This window comes from Leptinotarsa decemlineata, unplaced genomic scaffold (genome assembly GCF_025532065.1).
Source record: "Leptinotarsa decemlineata unplaced genomic scaffold, Ldec_3_MD MMD2_tig00026330_RagTag_RagTag, whole genome shotgun sequence".
NCBI classification, from domain to species: Eukaryota; Metazoa; Arthropoda; class Insecta; order Coleoptera; family Chrysomelidae; genus Leptinotarsa; species Leptinotarsa decemlineata.
Genome location: NW_027412690.1, coordinates 7,912,984 through 7,933,950, shown reverse-complemented (window position 1 = coordinate 7,933,950; position 20,967 = coordinate 7,912,984). Strand labels below are relative to the sequence as shown.

At 36.8% G+C, this 20,967-nt stretch overlaps 1 protein-coding gene across 1 annotated transcript in view; it reads left to right on the top strand.

The window, feature by feature from the left end:
* LOC111511070 (Lysine demethylase 3) overlaps nt 1–16,115 on the top strand; it is a 701,967-nt gene extending 685,852 nt beyond the window's left edge. The window contains exons 11-22 of the mRNA XM_074183020.1: nt 4,090–4,460; nt 6,669–6,849; nt 7,027–7,185; nt 7,473–8,151; nt 8,236–8,720; nt 9,254–10,789; nt 11,100–11,250; nt 11,309–11,439; nt 11,526–11,844; nt 11,932–12,377; nt 12,830–13,708; nt 14,341–16,115. Of these exons, the coding sequence (XP_074039121.1) occupies nt 4,090–4,460; nt 6,669–6,849; nt 7,027–7,185; nt 7,473–8,151; nt 8,236–8,720; nt 9,254–10,789; nt 11,100–11,250; nt 11,309–11,439; nt 11,526–11,844; nt 11,932–12,377; nt 12,830–13,708; nt 14,341–14,625 (5,622 nt within the window). The 3' untranslated portion in view covers nt 14,626–16,115. The remainder of the gene's footprint in view (nt 1–4,089; nt 4,461–6,668; nt 6,850–7,026; nt 7,186–7,472; nt 8,152–8,235; nt 8,721–9,253; nt 10,790–11,099; nt 11,251–11,308; nt 11,440–11,525; nt 11,845–11,931; nt 12,378–12,829; nt 13,709–14,340) is intronic.
* The last annotated feature ends 4,852 nt before the right edge of the window (nt 16,116–20,967 follow it).

The following is a 20,967-nucleotide window of genomic DNA, read 5'->3' as shown; positions in this document are numbered from 1 at the left end:
TCCAAAATAAAAAGACATACTAAGGTCAGAATGTTTTGCTTCACAAATAATGGGCGGCATGAATCCCTGTAGCTAGCCTTGCACAAATATCTGATGGATCTTTTTTGTAGAAAGTGTGCTTCCCCTATGTTTCATTTAAACGTGACCACATTTGTTTTGTCGAAGTTGAATGATGAAGATTGGACTCACACCACTCTTTCATGCTTACGTCGACGATGATTTGATCAATTAAATTTGAAGCGGTATTGCTATGCCAGAGGATAGTGGTGTCGTGAGCGAAACATGTGAATTTACCACTTATGTCAACATGGACTAAGTCATTGACATACATGAGAAACAACACCGGTCCCAAAACGGAACCTTGTGGGACCCCACTGCAAATGAAACGTTCCTCTGATGAAATTCCATATTGTTGAAGACATATTCGAATGAGTATTACTAATAATAAATTAAACTTGTATTCCATTAGAAAAATCGTGAAAATTATGAAATATTTTCATTTTATTTATAGGGGTTACCCCCATTATATAATATACGCACTACATTGTACATGAAGTAATAATACAAATACAGTAGATTAACATATAAACTAGAGATAGTTGACTATAAAAACATTAAGTTAGTATACACAAGTAAATGTTATAATTGTAACCACAGACTATTTTTTAATGTAGATAACATAATACCAGTAACCTCCAATTTTCTATCATTAATCCTTTTGAGCGTGCAATCGATAGGAGAATGTATGCCATAGTTGGTGGTACGGAAAGGAATGTCAAAAGAAATCAGTATTCCTGAGAACTCTAGTTGGCACATGTAGATGGATTTTATTTAGGAGTTTAGTGAATATATCTAGACCATTTATTAATTTGTATATTCATTTTATATCAGAATTTTTTCTTTCCTCAGTGATCTGGGGTTGAGAGCACTTGCAACAAAGTTGTAATTATGGTTCTCTATATGGATCTTCATTTTATATGCACAAAAGAATATATTCTGAACCCTTTCTAATGTAGTGCAGTGATTCCCATAAAATGGCTAGGTACCATATATTTGATCCATATTCTAACCGAGAAATTATTATTGGATCTAACAGATAGGCTACAGTTTCGTATAATGAAACCGAATAGTTTCAAAGTGTCAACTGCAAAATAATTTACATGTTTTGCAAAACGTAACTGCTCATCAATAATAACACTTATGTCTTTAACTGAAGTCACATATGTTAATTAGTTTTTCTTGATAGAGTATGAAGTGTGACATTTCTTATGTGATTTGTGAAACCTGAATAGCAAAATTCATCAATGTTCATATGCAAATTGTTTTCATTACAAGATGTAACCAAGTTGTTCTTAGCAAAGATAGCTAAGATTTTATATGATTTATTTAGAGTGTGAGCTATTGTCAGTGAACTAGATCTTACAGATCCAATTTGAAACTGCACATTATTGAATATACAGGGTGGGTCATCGAAAACTTGACATGGGGGTTTTGAGTACTAATCTTGCAAATCCTAAAAAACGTTCAGGCAGGTCGATTTTCATTGGGAGGGGGACAGTTGTTTCCCCATTTACAGCGTCGTCACTCAACCCCGGAGCAGAGGCGTGGTAACCCTAGGAATTTTAATAGGGAACTGGGGGCGAGTCGCACATCATTTGAAAGATCTAGGAATTCTCTAAACGACGTTGTACATTTTTTTTTATTGGGACAAATCATATTGAATTTAGAGGTAAAATTACTTACTTTATTCTCATGTTAGCATATGCCCAAAATGGGCACCTCCAGCTTCCATGCAATAAAAGAGATTCTGCTGGAAACGATCTCGAACATTGTGGAGCATTTCTGGAGTGATTTGGCGACATTCATTTGTGATTCGTTGCCTTAAATCTTCGAGTGATGCAGGAGGAGTACAGTAAATTCTGCTTTTCAAATGACCCCACAGAAAGAAATCTAACGGCGAAAGGTCTGGTGATCGTGGTGGCCATTCGATAGTGCCCCGCCTCCCAATTCAGTGATCTGGAAAAGTCTGATCTGAATACTGCTGAACAGGCAGATCATAGTCCGGAGGAGTAGCCCCATCTTGTTGAAATATTAACAGATCCTCCCGATAATTGTGGTCATTTTCAATAATATCAGTGAGAAGGGGATTAATAGTATCTCCCAGAAGCTCCAAATAATACATTTGTCCGGTTAAATTGCCTTCTGAAAACAATGGGCCAACAATACGGTCACCAAAAATTCCAGTCCATACATTTAATTTTTGTGGACGTTGAGTATGCACTTTATGAAAAATGTGAGGAGTTGAATCAGCCCAATAGCGACAATGATGGCGATTAACTGTGCCATTTAGGAAAAAAAACATTCATGACTGAAGCAAATGTTGAAAACAAAATGTGGTTTTTCCACCACTCGTTCATTAATAACTCGCAAGCGTGGATCGAAATCATCTTCATTCAGTTCTTGCGTTCATTTAATCTTGTAAGGATGCATTTTGTGGGTTTTTGAAATACGCGGAATGCTAGTTCATGACATCCCGGAAACAAATGCTAACTTTCTTGTACTCAAAGTATGGTCAAGCTCAACATGGCCCGGTGTTACCACTTGTGTCGCCTCATTTGTTACTGGTGGTTCGATTTGCCGTTTTTTATTTGCTACAAATCCAGTTGCGCGAAATTTTGCAGTAAAATCGAAAACGTACTGTCGCGACACTTCCTTATCATGTTGTTGATTGAACAGTTCAGCGGCTCTCGTAGCACAACGTCTATTTCCATAGTACAGTTCAATCAGCTCAACCCTCTCTACAGTTGTGTAAACCATTGTTTCTTTAGCAACACTTTACGGCACTCACTACTAGTAATAATGTAAATATCACTTTTAACAATAAAAATGAGAAATAGAAACAACATTTTTAACCATTTCTCAATTGTAATAGTCCTCTTATCAGAGAAGAACTGAAAAATTTACAAAAAAAGTAGCGAACTAAACAAATGAAAGAGTTCCAAATACATTCCAACTGAGCAGTGGCCTACAACAATTTGTTGCTATTAACAATATTGAAAAAGTTAATTATCGGAAAGAACTCTTTCAAATACGTCCAAATTTGAAACAATGTACACCATTGTTTAGAGAACTCCAAGATCTTTCAAACGATATGCGACTCGCCCCCTATTCCCTTTTAAAATTCCAAGGGTTGTTCACCCCTCTGCTCCGGGGTTGAAGTGACAAAGGGAAAAAACCGCCCCCCCTAACAATAAAAATCGACTTGTCTGAGCGTTTTTTCGGATTTGCAAGATTAGTACCCAAAACCTCCATGTCGAGTTTTTGATGGCCCATCCTGTATTTAATTTTAATTTATTTTAATATAATCATATTATACAAAAGCACCGTAACAATAGGATTCTCAATATCAATATACAATTTTTATACAATTTATACAATTGAAAATGATAACAATACAATAAATATGATAAATATGATATGATATATATACACACACATATACATACATATATATATATATATATATATATATATATATATATATATATATATATATATAATAATAATATTTTATTGGTTCTTCTGGATCATAACTCAATGATATAGAACAAGTCAGTGTAATATGATATAAATAAACTTATAAAAAAGAAAAAATTATGTACCTATAGGATATAACAGTTATGTAAAATTATATATTAAAACTTTATATATATATATATATATATATATATATATATATATATATATATATATATATATATATATATATATATATATATATATATACATACATACATATATATACCACACATTTTTACTAGGAAATATACTATACATTTTATAGTTCAGCAAGTTAATCGAGGATTTGGTTAGCTATACTAATTTCTGATTACATTACTGAGTTTGGCACCTAAGTGATTGAACACTTGTATTGTGCAACTCTATTATATATGCGGATTTCAAATAAGTCTTGTAATCCGCATATATAATAGAACAGTAACAAAGTAGCAATTTAACCATTTTTGTCTACAAGTGTAAAGATACAGTGTTGTGTGGACTTTGTTCAAACGAAAGTATCATTATTTCTAGACGCTACTAATGTCACACTCTGGTACACCTGCCGCATCAGCCGGCCCGCCTCCGCCATCTTCAGTAGCATCGACCGGGCCTCATCCCGCGTCACTAGGCACCTACCCGGTAGTACCACCGCCTCCCAACCTCATGAGCCCCCACGTCCCCCTCGCGGGTCACCATCCCCACTTGGCGCCCCACACCCTCTACCATCCCCAATTCAGTGACATGCTCTGGAAGTCTAGTCAGCGGTCTCCTTATGGGGTTCCCGCCCACATATTGGCCGCCCAGCCGAATGCGGGGCATTCGGCAGTCGCCCAGGCGGCTGAAGAAATGATGGCTGAAAGGATGGTGTTGCAGGATAGGGATAGGCAGGAGAGGATGTACAGGTACGTTGCGGAGAGTAACAAATTTCATTTCATCTTTATTTGCCTCAAGAAAATTTTACATTTTATAGACACGTCCAAACCTTAACCCAAATAACTAAAGATCGATGGTAGAATAATTTGTAGTCCTGGGAATATAATCGAGGTTGACAATGATTGTGATATGGGATATTGAAGAATTAAAAAAACATATATGATCTACATACAAGATAAAATACATTTTAAGGGATGACTAAATATGAATATATAAAATGTAATGTTTCTATTTGTAATTTTTTTCATGATAACGGTGACAAATATAATCTTCCTTTCGGTTTGTTGATAAATGATACTCGTTATAACGAAAACACAAATTTGTTTCGCTTATTTTCTGATTACAAAACTTCAAACTACCATACACTATATTCAGTATAAACAGGCCGTTTTGTGAACTATATAGTGAAAATCCATAATAAAGTGTTCAATACGAAGTAATTCTTAATTTTTCTGAAGATAAATCTCCAGAAGGTTCTAGTATTCATATTTTCTAGAAAAAAAAACAGATAAATTGGGGTTTAAGTATGTTTTCAATTCATTCAAAGAATGGTGATTTCTAGAATTTACCAGATGATCGAGAATGAGGTAGTTTAAGAAATATTTTCAGTTGCAAGACTTTGTTGAAAAAAAAATAATTGACAGGCATGTAATAAAAAAGTAAAAGTAGAATAAAAAAAAATAATCTTCGAAAATTACTTTGAATTTATCAAAATATTAGAACACCATTAGATACATTCCCACTTCTATTCGAAGTTATATATCATTGTTATGTTATATTCACAGAGCATGTCAAGAATTAACATGATTTGTTAAATTAATTAGTATTACTTTGTGGCATAACATAAGTGTCAGTCACTTAGATGCTAATTTATACACAATCTTTACTTTATGTTCTGTAATGAGGAATGTTCCTCCTGACGAAAATCAAGTAGTTTTCATAAAAGAGCTCTAAAACAACCCATTTTAAACTCATCATTTCAATCTTTTTCTTTAAAAATTATTTGAATACTTGAAAAAGATAAATGAAATAATTCATTCAACATTTAAAAGGATTCGTTTCTATTTCACCATTTGGCAACATCAGTTATAGCTAATAAAGGACAATGAATCTGTTACCTGTATGAGACAAACAAAGATAATATTTCAGAGGCGTGCTGTTCTGTTTACTTATGTTCCGAGTTCCAACACATTCAGTGACATGATATTTTGTGCACCTAACTTATCTTCCTCTATATAAATAAATAACAAAACAACTGTTGTTTATGTGGCTTGTGGAGGTGGTATTGAACTATAATTTATATTTTGCCTTAATAGTTGATTCATAAAGATAATTTTCCTTTTTTAAAGTAGGTACGCATAAATTATTTCAACTTGATGTAGGCGCTGTTGCCAATATCTGAATTAGAAACAAATCCCTTTAAAAATTAAAACCCAACATTTGTAACATCAATTTGAATACTTTTTGAAGTGAGTTTGAAAAACTCTTGAATTAAACTCAACTTTACTTTCTTCAAACTTGCATTTGCAGTAATAACCCAAATTGAGGAACATTCCCCATTACTGCTTTTATATCTGTCTCTTCGTTAGTGTTTTTATTCTTATTTTCTTTATTTTTGTGAATCAATTTAATAAATTAAAATCAAATAAATGAGCAGATTCAAACAAAAAAATTTTTTTGGGAGAATGAAAATTATAGTGGATTGTATTGACAAATACACATGAAAACATCATGTATGTTCCTCATGACTTTTTCATTAATAAAGACTGATAATAATGATACTTTATTCCAAATAAAAAAAATACTTTGTTGGAGACATGTTTTTCAAGTAACTAACCTTTTGAAATTATGTCGGTCGTTGTTATAATTTTTTTGAGACTTATGTAATCGTGGATTCCAAAAAATTTACCAGTAACAGTTGTCATAGTTTATTGATTAATTAATGACAGTTTATAATGTAATCATGTAGTTCAGCAGAAAGCACATCATACACGTTTCCAAGTGCATTCTTGCATAAAATATGGTCGGAATTATCCTGAATTAATTACCGTAATCCATAGTAGGTAGTTCTTTTTCTATATTTATTAATATGATTGTATCGGATCACTCTGTAGAAAGTCCTGACATGTAGTTATCTTTAATAGTGAATAACATTTGACCATATCCTTTGTTTTTAGAGAGAGGCAAAATCAAGAGATAGCTGAAAAGCAGCAAAAAGAAAGAATGGAAAGAGATAAACAGGAACGGGAAAAACTTGAAAAAGAACGACAAGAGAAGGAAATAGTATTGGAGAAGGAGAGGCAAGAGCAAGCCTTACACAACCATTTTGAAAAGTCATTGAGGGCAGCCCAACAAAAGGTATGTATTGACGTTGTGAACTGAGGGCTTATTCCACTTACATTAACTACCTGTGATGTTCTGTATTTGCTACTATTGAAAAGCCATGATTATAAAATCATACTGAGGAAGGAATTTCCAAAGTAGCAATGCCAGGAATAATGACTGAAATTTTTCAAACAAGTTTTTGTTTCACAGAGGGAACAATGGACTTCTATTACCGGTAGGCCTACGCAGGGTCGGACTGCGGGTATTTCAGAAGAAGATAGGAAACGAATGGAGGAAGTTCATCACCGAGAACAACAGAGGCACATGTCTGTCAGAGATAACAGGGATCATAGATCGTACTATAACACGGTGAGTACAATGAAATTATAATCAGTTTTGTTCATATTTGTACTTGTTGAAAAAAATCTGGAAATCCACCAATAAATTACTAAATGCGCTATGGTATCTCCTGCTCTCATTAATTATATAAGAGTAGGTCGAATCGGTGCTAAATAAAGTGGATATATTGCATCGTTGGAATTTAGTTCATTAAATGTCTAACTTCCTGGTTTTAAGCATCTTACACAAGTTCACTTCCTGAAACGTATTAATCTTCCCTGAAGAAAAAACATTACTTTATGGTGTTTTCTTTGCAGGTTCAGAGACCACCAAGTGTTCCTTCCAAAACGGAATATCCGCCTCCTCCTGCTCACAGTCGCAGTGTAACTTCTAAATCGTCTGAAAAAATAACCACTATGCCTGTACAGCAGCAGGCTGCTCCTAAAACCGATATGAGCATGTACGGCTATTCAACTCTTCACGCCTCACAAAACGCATTTTTCGAACCAAAGATTAAAACAGATATGCATAAAAACCAGTCCGGGAGCCTGGTAGTCACAAAGACCGGTCCCATGGATAGAGACGGGACTGCTATGGTGAGCGAAATGAAGAATTCCGTGATAGTGAAACACGAGGGCAAAAACCCTCATCTTCTTGAACAGCGTGTTTCTATGGCTCATTCGCCTAGTCCCAAATTGCGAACCGAGATGCTGGGACATTACCAAAGCCAGGCAGGACAAAATAAAGGCATGTACGAATACAGGAGTCCCACACAATCACCACATCATCTTACGCATGCAGCGAGTCCTCACCATCACATGGAACCACAAAACTTGGGAAAAGTGCAGAGCCATCATAGGCCAACTGGTCAAATGTCCAGTCCACACCACCAAAGGCAGAGTCCCCATCAACACCCGCACAGTCAACCCCACCCTTCGCCGGAGATGAGGTACAGAACTGGGGCTGATGGCCAGACGATGATTTATCAAACATCAGGTGATTTCTCCTTTTCTTTTCATCATCTCATAGGATACCAAAGATCGCTACCAACAAATATGTTATAATAAAAAATTATTTCAGCAAAAGCAAGTTACCCATTCACGACGGCTGGCTACACCATGACGACATCTCCCAGCGTTGCCAACTCGAAACCAAAAGTCAGTAGTCCGGCTCCACACCAAATATTCGGAAAACCTCCCGTTGGGAGCGGCGTTTCGGTTGTGCCGGTAACTCGTTCTCCCCACGATACTACCACGCCTATTCCGTTAACAAAACCGCCGCTATCTTCATCAATATCCTCCTCTCCTTACCAACAAGTTTCTCAGTATCACCCGCCTCACAACCCTACTCCACCACTGGTAACTCTACTTCCTCCTCCCGCGCACAGCAGCCGAACGACGTCCAGCATATTGGATCGGTACGATAGAACAGCTGGATTCGTTCCTTGCAGGGTTTCTTTGAAACCAGTGGGTTCTGGAACTTCACCTCCGGCAGCAACTTCAGCTCCGATGTCAATTGCGAGAGCTTATCAACCTCTCAATCAAAATTTGACTGGAAACCAACAGGTAAGTGAATATCAATACATTCTATGTAGCACTAGCACTATTGTTTTCATATGTGAAAATTCAAACTGGAACCTTACTTATTTAGTTCAAAAAGAAATTAACCGGATAGGCAACATCCTTCTTCATAGATCAGTTGAGAACTAAAATAAACCGAAATATTGACTGAGGGCACCTACTTTTGGCAACTTTTGGGCAAATACATTTTGCTTAAAAGATTTTCTGAAACAAAAGTATAATAATCCCAAAACCAGTATATTCCTCTTAGTATTTTTTTTTATTTAATAAATATAAAAAACAACATTGATGCACTCTTTATACTAGGAATATGATGGTGACAGTCATAAATTTTATATCGGATTTATTGTATTGTATATCATATCTCGTTAGTGTGCACCCTGCACATATTTAATAAGAGAATATTTGGTGTCAGGTGTGGCCTTTCATAAAACTTGTGTTTTCAAAAAGTTCCATATTGACAGTTGAATCAAATGTTTCTATTAAAATAAAACTGCAAACTCATATATTTATTTTAGGTGCAAACTCAACCGCTGGATTTAGGTGTAAGCTCAAACAAGTACGAAACCAACCAGGGCATCTCCCCCAAACGCAAAGCTAGCACGCCAATCAGCATTCCCGGTCATCCCAACAGTCCTCCCGTCTGTCTGGAAATCAAGAAACCCAGGATCGACCCTATCGTGAGCACTTCAGCGCAACCGAGCCTGAGCATATTCAGCAGCATAACGTCGCAGCCCCAACTGGCCAGAGTGAGCGAACCGAGTCCATTGATAGCGAGCGCAGCCACTACCATAACTACAGTTGTGAACACCGCCGCTTACCGGACGCCTCCGACTAGTGTAGCGGCTGCTCTGATAACGCACAGTCCGACGACTCTGGCCGAGAACTTACCGGACGTCAGCGTAACGGCGGTGACGATCGAACCGGTGAGGCCCGCTTCTATAGGGGAGCAGCAGAGTCCTAAGCCACCCACGCCGACGATACCGTTGAGTACTAGCCCCGCGCCGGTTAGCACCGGTTCCACGCCGACACCGCCGGCTAGCGTGACCCCGGGTCCGACTGACGAACAGCCCGGTACGCCAGTGAAAGTGAACCCTAGTGTTCTGGACTCGGAGAAGTCCAACAGCCCCGGTCCGCAGAAGACATCAAATAGCGGTAGTTATCCCGTGCGGCATTTGAAGAAAGCATGGCTGCAGAGGCATACGGGCGAGGACTTAGAAGACACTACTGGCATTGTCGGTTCTGGAACTTGCTTGACGTTACCTTTGAACATCAAAAGTCCCACAACGACTGTGACAACCCCTGCGGTCAAAGAAAACCCTGTCAATTCGATCCACTCGATCGGTTCAATGGCGGTGAACAGTATAAACAAGACGAAACATTTTTCTAATAAAGCGGCGAATCGCAAAGTCGCGAAAGAGATGACCGTGAACGGCGATACAAAAAATGACGATTCGTCGAGTAGTGATCAAGAGCGCGGGCGCAAATCGCCTCCGAAGCGGAAACCGCCGAAAGTGAAGAGAAAAAAGGGCGGGGGTGCGGTGAAGAAACCCGTTGATGATAAGAAGCGCAAACCTGGAGCGCAGACGGTCGCGGCGGCCAGCGAGAGCGGCAGTGACAGTGACAAGGAAAGCGGCAGCGAGAAGGATAGTGATTCAGGCGCGAGTGCATCTGCGCCGAGCAAGAAATCTAGCGGTTCGGGCAAAGAGCAGCGAAAGCGCGGCAGAAAACCGAAGGGTTCAAAAAACGATAAGAGCGAGGAGCCACGTCCCAAGAAGAGCAAAGATGACAACCAGCCCCCGCGTGACCCCTTTCGCAAACCCCCAGTGGGGCAATTGAAGAAGACCGGTGAGAGTTTCCTGCAGGACGGGCCCTGCTTCGAGGTAGCCCCGAAGCTGGCCAAGTGTCGCGAGTGCAGGTGGACTCCGAACCAGAGGTCAAAGAACATGCCGAACATCTTCTGCAGGTTTTATGCCTTCAGGAGATTGAGGTACACCAAAAATGGGCAGCTTGCCATCGCAGGCTTCTCCGATCCTCATAAGGATGCTTTGGAGGTGAGTTTTTCAAAATATTATTCAAAAAATGAGTTTGGACAACTCAGCAGTGCATACTTGTAATGCTACGTAACATAACCTCATACTGCAAGTTCTGTAGCAAGAAAAGAATACACCTGCTTTTAACAAATTGTGTGATCACAAAAAAAATGTGTTGCAAAATAATATAAATGAGGAACATAATAAGGCGACCACCTAGCAGAATTTCACAAGACATCCTAGCAATATTACTCTTTTTTTTTGTGTTTAATATAGTTTAATAACTTTTATTATAATTTCTGAAATTATAACAAATATCATTTATCCATAGGATGACCTCAGGCTGTGGCTTCCCAATGCAGATACTCCGCCACCGGACTTAGATCTGGAAACGTCAAGGTTTCTTCTGAAACAAGTCGGTGATCATTTTTGTGATTTATTAGTACAAGAAAAGGATGCGAACTCAGAACATATGTCTGATGGTGAGTCTTGTGCCAGAACAAATGAAAAATGTCGTGTTAACTTCCAATTTGTTTTCAGATAAGGTCGTAGCATGGAAGAGAGTTGTGCAAGGTGTGAGAGAAATGTGTGACGTCTGTGAAACGACACTTTTCAATTTCCATTGGGCCTGTGGAAAATGCGGATTCGTCGTTTGTATAGATTGTTATAAGGTAGGTTTTGAAAAAAAATCATACAATGCAGTGCATTCTCGCATACTTTTATTCGTGAAGTTAATTCAATATTTTTAATTTTTCAGAGTCGAAAGAAGGGCACCATAAAAGTCTGGGGCGAGCCTGGGAAAGATCGCGACGAATTTTCCTGGCTACTGTGTACTAATCGACAGGTACACGAGCAGGAAAAACTCATGCTCACCCAAATAATAGCAGGAGATTCGTTAGTGAAACTGGGAAAGATGGTGCACGAAATGCGCGAGTTGTGGAACATCGATCAGCTGTGCAGTTGTCCAATGAGTAAGGAGGCGGCACTGAAGAACAACAATCTTCAAGCCAAAGAAGTGATCAGATCTATACTGGGCGATAAGGTGAACGGGATTAAAGATATCAAAGATGAAGATGGTGAGTGTATAAAAAAAAATGAAAATATATCCTAAAAACTCGTATCCATAAATTGCCGGCTCTATAATCTCGATATCCTACTTTCAGATGTTGGCTTAGACCGAGAGGAAAAGAAAGAGGGCAGCAGCAGCGAGGAGGAGGGCAACTTCTCCACCTTGCGCGAGCTACTCATCCGCCCCTCCCACAAGCCGAACGGTTCTCGAGCAGCCTCGCCCGTCTCTAAGAACGAGCCCAAAAAGAAACTGGCGGCTCCCACGAAACCTGCTGATTTGGATGACGTCATCTCGAGCGTAATAGAAGATAGCGTCCCACAGAAGGCCGTGGAAACTCCAACAGAACCGAAATTCGAGCTCAAACATTTCATCAGGAGGTACAATTGGGCTGGCAAAGGGAGAGTGCAATTGCCGATACGGATAATGACACTGACTGAGAGCAAGACTTTGTATCCTGAGACTCCGCATAGTTGGCTGTGCGACGGGAAGCTGTTGAGGTTGAGTGACCCACAGTGCAAGAATAACTATAAGATTTTCCAGGTTAGTAACAATTTTATTTTGAATTCACAGGGTACTATAAAAATCATGACTAAGGATAAAAACAAATAATTTCTTGTCCTGGCTCGTGTCGCACTGAATTGCTGTAATTGAACGCACTACTACTACTACTTTTCAAATTCTGGTTTAGCTATTCATTTCTATGCCATCCTGTTTTTGTGTAGGTAATTTGATATTTGCCCTTTTTCTAACATTCTCCATTGTCTTTCCAAAAATGTCATTATTCATGATTTTTCTCAAAATCATTTTCACATTTTTTTCTTCGACTTGTTTCCAAACTTTTATTAGGTAAAGTTTGTCATAAACAATTTCTGGATGTCTTCCTAAGATTTACAAGTGTACGTGTTTTGTACATAATTGATATACAGTATTGTCAAGGTTGATACACATTACACATAGGGATGTTTTTTTATTATTGCTATTTATTATTTCAGGATCAGTGGAAGCGAGGTCAGCCGGTCATAGTTTCGGACGTCACACGACACGTAGATCAGGACCTCTGGAATCCAGACGCTTTTGCTCGTGATTTCGGCGACGAGAAAAACGATCTAGTCAATTGCATGACAGGCAATCTAGTTCCCAACCAGCCGATGCGAAAGTTTTGGGAGGGTTTCGACCATTTCAGTAAGCGACTGAAAGACGACCGGGGCCAACCAATGTTGCTGAAATTGAAAGACTGGCCTCCGGGTGAAGATTTCGCGGAGTTGTTACCGTCTCGCTACACCGACCTGATGAAAGTTCTGCCCTTGTCGGAGTACACCCACAGGACGGGCAGACTGAACTTGGCCAGCCGTTTGCCGGAATGTTTCGTTCGGCCCGATTTGGGACCCAAGATGTACAACGCTTACGGATCGGCGCTTCACCCTAGCAAAGGCACGACGAACTTGCATTTGGATATATCCGATGCCGTCAACGTCATGGTGTATGTTGGCATACCGAAAGATGGCGACACCGACGAGCACATCAAGGAAGCTTTCCGCGCCATTGACGAAGCCGGTTGTGATATCCTGACCCGCCGAAGGGTTAGAGACAAGGGCGAGCTACCCGGCGCCCTTTGGCACATCTACAATGCGCGCGACGCTGACAAAATCAGAGATCTGCTCAACAAAGTGGTAGTGGAAAAAGGCGGCAGGTTGGAGCCCCATCATGATCCCATCCACGACCAGAGCTGCTATCTAGACGGACCTCTGCGAGAGAGATTGTACAAGGAGTACGGTGTCGAAGGGTATGCAATAGTGCAGTGCAAGGGAGATGCCGTGTTCATTCCGGCCGGTGCACCTCATCAAGTTCGGAACTTGCACAATTGCATTAAGGTTAGTTTCAGTTGTTTTCTCATAAGTTTGCTTTTATTAATTTGAATCACTTGTAAAACTGTTTTCCATTACATAACATTTTTGTTTATGGAGGAGTATTCGTGAGCATCAGAATTCACATCTAAATTCACTTGCCGACATAAAATATCAATTTTGTTTTTTATTGTTTTATTTGATTATCAGATATTTGATGAAAATACATACAAATACAAAATGTGTAGATTTGTTGAATCTCTTAGGAATATTTCAAATGCTGAATTCAACAATTTTGAGTTATTCTGTGGATAAGCCTCTTGATTGTTTTTTCTAATGATTGTTGATTCATGTTTGTCCAAAGCACTATTGATCTAAACTATGACCTGTTTTCAAGGTTTTCAGTACAAGAAATAGTGCAATATAAAATACAGGCTAGAGTGAAAGGCTGACTGATCAGTAGATGGTTTTTCTCATTCACCTGTTACATTCGTGTTCATTAGTGAATTCAGGTTTCATACGAGTAAACTCGACGCCCAACAATGGATCTAATATTTCATCACAAAAAATTGTTGTAATTAAAATGTGTGTGTCCGAATCACTGAAACCGGAGTACTTGAAACCATTGAAAAGTTTTTAATTCTCTTTTTTTCTTGCAGGTGGCTGAGGATTTCGTGTCGCCCGAGAACGTGTCGCACTGTTTCCACTTGACTCAGGAGTTCAGAGACCTCACCGATACACACTCTAACCATGAGGACAAGCTTCAAATAAAGAACATTATATACCACGCCGTGAAAGACTCTCTGTCGACATTAAGTGCAATAATGAACGAACATTTGAATGTGAAGAGTGAGAAGGAATCGTCGGGTAGTGAGAGGAGTAACGGCAGCACCTCTAACGACGCCGACAACTCTGCCAAATCAGACTCTAATGAGGCGACTTGAGAATTGAATTCATTGTGATAGTAGACGCAACTTTTTCAAATTTACTACTTCATGTGTGATATATTAAAGTTAGACTTTGGGGTGCGAAACGAGGTCAGAGGTCGATCGCAAATTGTCTGTGATCCATTCTCGGGTTCCTCATTTTCTACATTCCCGAAGACTTGACTCTTGGTGGAGTACTTTTCTTTTTCTGTGTACATAGGTGTACAAAAGTGACTTGTATTTCGTTTTTCGAATGAATTTCAATGCTGAATATGCACGGTTTACCTTCCTGTATGTAGAGAATAGTGGCCAATAGGCGAGTCACGACTTGTACTTTATCCTATTACACTCTCTCATTTGGTTATTTGGTGTCTGTCCATTTGACCTCGAGTGGAACTTGTCGAAGGACTGTCGGAACTTTTTTTTTCAATTGCATTATTACTTCCATTGCTTTTCAAACTTGGTTGATTTTACTCGATATCAATATTTCTATTTTTGCTCATTTCTAGAATACAGATCGTTATTTTAGTACCTGAATTTCTTTTCCTCAAAATAGATGGAAAAGATGAGTAGTTATTATTAAAAAGCAAAAGTTGTTAATCATTTGGTATATATCGCCTGTGTTTGAATAATAATGTATACAAAATTGATATTTTGGACAATAGAATTGAACGTTCAGATGCTTAGTTCAGTTTCCGATATCACTCGACAATCCAACTTTATATATCAGTGTTGTTTAAAAGTACCAATTGTTATTTTTAATTATAACTGTATACTGTGCCTGTCAAAAGAAAATATGGTATTTTTAGCAAAATCCGCTATTCAGTATTCTGTGTGGGTTAGCAAAATGTTCTAACTAGATTAAACACTGTGTTAGACTTATGCTTCTTCAAAAGATGTGTATGCAGCATGATACAAAATTGAGGCTGCTGCTTTTGATTTTGTATCACCTAGCTAATGAATCAAAGAATAACTTTAAAGTGCTATTTCAAAGTGCCAATTCGTTACTTCAGGCGAACAATCGCTGTTACGTGGAGCCAACGGATGCTTACTAGTGGGGGATAGTTTTTCCGTTGGACCCGTTATTGAAAAAAAAGTCGTTAAGTTATAAATGATCTCGATTGTGTTTTTTTCCTTACAACGATGAACGAAAGATAATCTTCAAACAGGAAAATTTCAAAGAATGAAAGTCAACAACTTTGATCCCATTAATTTAATGGTTTACGTTTGTTTTTACAAATTGCTTTAATAATTTCAGTTCGGACGTTTCGGCGAATGGATTTGATTTCTCGATTTTTTTGTATATATGAAATGTTCATTTATATGTATATTGTTTCAAGGACACATTATTTATTTGCTTTCACAGTAATGTACAGTAGTATAGATTTTTGTACAGTAACGAATATATGTTTCCTTTGATTGCCTCTATTCGGAGGCTCGATATAGTTTTTTTGTACTATGTATATTATGTAAGATTATAGGTTTGAATAAGAAAATGTTTATTACAATATGTGTTTTTCATTTTCATTCAACCTAACAAATATTTTTGGATTTGCAAGTAACATTCTTTATTACAGGTAGACAAAAAAGTGATAAAAATGACTCAAAAAATAGATTACATAAGAAGAGACACAAACTGTATTAATGTTTTGCATGTTCGGCCATTTAATGCCATAAAAAAATGGGTCAAAGAATTTACGTCAAATGTTGTGTAAAAAATGGAATTAAGATCTCAAAAACACTTGAAATGTTGACAGTGGCATATGGTGATTGTACTACTCTTGGTCAGAAAAGTATTTACAAATGGTAAAAGCCTTTACTTTCTCAACATTTTTATAGGTTGTTGATGTTCAGGACGAGCATCGTCATTATTATTAATTCCTTTATTTAGCATAAGCTAATATACAATCATACTATCATTAGGCTAGTGTCCAAATATTCGAACAATGAATTACAAATATATACATATATATGACTAGTTACAATCACAAGTAACAATAATAATAATTTTATTAACCATTATCGGTACATAATGTACATATGGTAAGTCAATAATTGTAATATACGTTATATACATATTAAGAATAAAAATAATAGTCATACTTGAATAACAAATTAAAGGATAAAGATAAAATATAAATATAAAAACATATATTGTATTACATTGGGAATTATTCCCAGGAATTATCACTCCAATAGTCTTTTAAACGTGATATTATATAAAATTTATGACATTAAAAATAAAATAAATACAACAATAAAAATTAATTGGAGCTCCGGGGCGACTTCATTGATTCCAGTGGCGCATTTGCTTTTTCAGCTGCAGGAAAACCCGGAAAAACCTGCAGCACCACATCATCTGAAGATATTGATCTGCCAATGTTCTCTCTCTCATAAAACAAAATGTAGGGTGTCTCCAGAGGCTCCAATAAATTCAATGCATCACCAGATGCATTAAACTATAAAAACATTTTTTTAGTAAGAATAGTTTCGTATTATTCTTAAAGATGATATATGATTTTGACTCCTTGATTGAATCAGGTAATTTATTGTAAAGAGAGATAGAGCATTGTATATTGAAGAATTTTTAAATTTATTTGATTTGTGTGAGGGTATCCTTAACATACCACCATGACATGTATGATAATTATGAGTAGAACCATTCGTTTCAAAAGATGCAAGATTATTTCTTAAATAAGTCACACATTTGAATATATATATATATATATATATATATATATATATATATATATATATATATATATATATATATATATGCATGGAACTGATAATATATTTTCCCTTACAAGAATAGGTTTGCAGCTATCACGATAATCCATATAAAAAATCAGTCTTATAATGCGCTTTTGGGCAACAAATATCCTATTAAAATTTCTACCACGTCCCCATATTTAAGGAAATATGCAGATATGCCATTGCAAAATATATACTTAAGAGATTTTCTTATCTACAAGAAATTTCATCTGCTTAATCGTGAAGAATGCTGCATTAAGTTTAATGCAAACCTCATCAATATGTAGATCCCAATTTAAATATGCATCTAACGGTTCCTAGAAATTTAACATCATGTGCCATGGCTATTCCATCAGTTATATCAACTCCATCTGGAATGTTATTTTTTCTATTATAAAATTTCATTGAAACAGATTTGGAGGTATTTAATATCAAATGATTGCATTCACGCCATGACGTAAATCTATCAATAACCTCTTTGACTCTTGCTAATACATCTTCCAGTGTAGACCCAGTGATTGTCATTGTGGTATCATCTGCAAACATAGTTATGTGGCAATTATTAACATGTTCTGAGAGATTAAACCACAATTTATTAAAAGTGATATTATATAAAATTTATGACATTAAAAATAAAATAAATACAACAATAAAAATTAATTGGCGCTCCGGGGCGACTTCATTGATTCCAGTGGCGCATTTGCTTTTTCAGCTGCAGGAAAAACCTGCAGCACCACATCATCTGAAGATCTTGATCTAACAATGTCCTCTCTCTCATAAAACAAAATGTAGGGTGTCTCCAGAGGCTCCAATAAATTCAATGCTTCGCCAGAACACTTCGTGACACGACTATCGTCAAACTTAAACCAGTCCGTTTCTTCTTTGACCAAGGCGTAATAATGACCACATTCAACGCCAGAACCACAGTGAACAATGACTGCATGAATATTATAACAGTGGTCTGCTAGGTTGAAATGTTCATCTATTTCGAACCTTCCAAAGAGTTTCTTGCTTCCGTTAGAGGTTGAGTCTTGTTTGAATATCATCAGTGTTATTATTAGATTGACTGGTGCCTCAGATATACTTGTTTCCTTATAACAGTCAGTTAGTTTGGCGCATGTTTGACAATACAGTTGATCATCACCTGTTAAAAATTCCATTTTCAGATGATTGTTAATGATCTGAGAGATCATTAACAAATACCACAAAAAGTAAAGATCCCAGTACTGATCCCTGAGGAACTCCTAATGTCACATCATGTTCCTTGGACATAATATTGTTATATTTGACTGTCAAATGCCGACCACTCATATAGGATTTTATCCAAGTCAGTACGTTATTTGAAAACCCAAGCCTCTCTAACTTTATGTATAGAAAATCTGATGAGAGTGTCAAATGCCATTGACAGATCAAAAAAAAATACTAATTACAAAACTATTGGCATCAACTTCGGAGTATATGTTATTGAGATAATTATAGGCAGCGGTTTTTATGGAACGATCTTTCCTAAATCCATGTTGATTATTACATAGTATATTATTTGACTCTAAATAATTCACTATTCTAGTAGCCACCACATTTTCATACAATTTCGAAAGAGAACAAAGTAATGAAATTTGTCAGTAGTTATTCAGGTCATTTCTATTTCCTTTTTTAAAAAGAGGAATGATAAGGCTTTCTTGAACTCTTCTGGAAAATAGGCTAGCATGTAGGATTGATTCATTAGATAAATGAGAGGAGATACAATAAGGTCAAATATTTTTTTAACAACATGTCATCTGATTCACTCGAATTTTTATTTTCCATTAATCTCAATGCAGTATGAATTCTAGCTTCAGTAATTGGTCCATTCTCAAATGAGTGTACAATATTAACATTTGTACTGGTTGTACAAGGTAATGTTAGATTTTGACCTAAGTGTGTGGAAATAGCCGTTTTATCAGAATTTTCAAAATGATGGGCAAATAGGTCTGCTACAGCAGAAGGGTGTTTAACCACAAAGGATTCATGATGGAGAGTGATAACATTTATCAGCAAAACACTTTTTTTCTCCAACTCATTGTTTACTATATTCCACGTTTCTTTAGTTTTGTTACTGGCATTGTCAATTTTAGTGAAAAAATAACTAATCTTTTTTTGCTTAACGTTATTCTTGTGTTGTTTCAGCCTAGATTTGTATACAACCCCAGTATGATTCTCACGGCTCTATTTTGTTGCTTTTGAAGTCGACCCAACTCGTTTTTATTAGCCGTATATAGTATTGAAGAACAGAAAGTAAGATGTGTCAACATTTCAAGTGTTTTTGAGCACTTAACTACATTTTTACACAAAATTTGATGTAAATTATTTTAGCAACTTTTTCGAAAGCATCAAGTTTTGCTGGAAGGTCTTTTCTTATATAATTTGCATATTATGGAACTCAGCACAAAATGAATAGATTTTTTTTCCTTCTGGTTGGATTTTTCAATGTTTTTTGAAAATGTGATGGAATGAAGATCAATTTATTAGAAAAGAAATTTTTTGGCTTTCTACTTCTCCCATCTTCATACATAAAAATGTGGGAATCTCCAAAAAAAAGGAAGTTATCAATTTCACTAGAAGTAACTATACGACGTGTAGATCATGCAAAGAAGTAACTCTCAGACAAATACTGGAAGAAAAAGCTCTCGCGAAACAACTACTTTCCAAAACACAGCTGAAATGAGGGTTCAATAATAAACTGTGTTATATATGAAAATATATCCAAGAGCTGTGTGTGATACAATTTCACTCGATTGCTGGTAAATGCAAAAGTGACGCTAATAAGGTTTGTTCTGGTTCTACGAAATTTAGGTTCTAGGACGTCAGGATCATGTCACAGCATTGCAGTTGATATAAAGCGTTCTGGTGACATATTGAACTGTCTAATCAACTTCAATTTTCCTTCTCACTTCAACTTCACGTCATCAATCAGAAAGCAGCTATATACACAAAACTGATTAACTGAAAATGAAAGTGCTCATACAAATTTAATCCCCGATGAAATTCTCACCTATGTGCTATTAAGATACTATATAAATAGTACCAAGAACCTCAAATTAATATATGTTTTCTTTACAAATTATTGTTTCTATATTTTTTTGAATTCCATACTGTTCGGTTTTTGTCAAATTTTTTAAATATCATTTTTTTTAACTCATCGTATTTTTCGTATATTTTTACTGAATTTTTCTCTCAGATAGATTTCTTTGCCAACTTTTATCCATTCGGTCATTTGTCAAGGATAGGTTTATCGTTTAAAATTAGTAAATTTGTGATCGGAGCTACTCACGAATCGTAGACGTCCCGAGCATGGTATTCACACTCAAAGTGTATGCCGAAACCTTGCAAAATTAACTTCAAATTCCCGAAACAAACCAAATATCCATTTTTCAGGCACTTGAGCAGCTATTAAAATTAAACTGTCGTCCGAGTAGAAAAGACCGTCTTGACTTCGCGCCATCTGACGGCCTTGCCTTGGGTGGTGCCAGTTTGTTCGTTTGTTATTCCCTTGGTTTAAATAATCCGAAATAGAGATGAGGGGTTATGGAGAGTTTGTTTACATTTGAAGTAAGTTGGACCATGAAA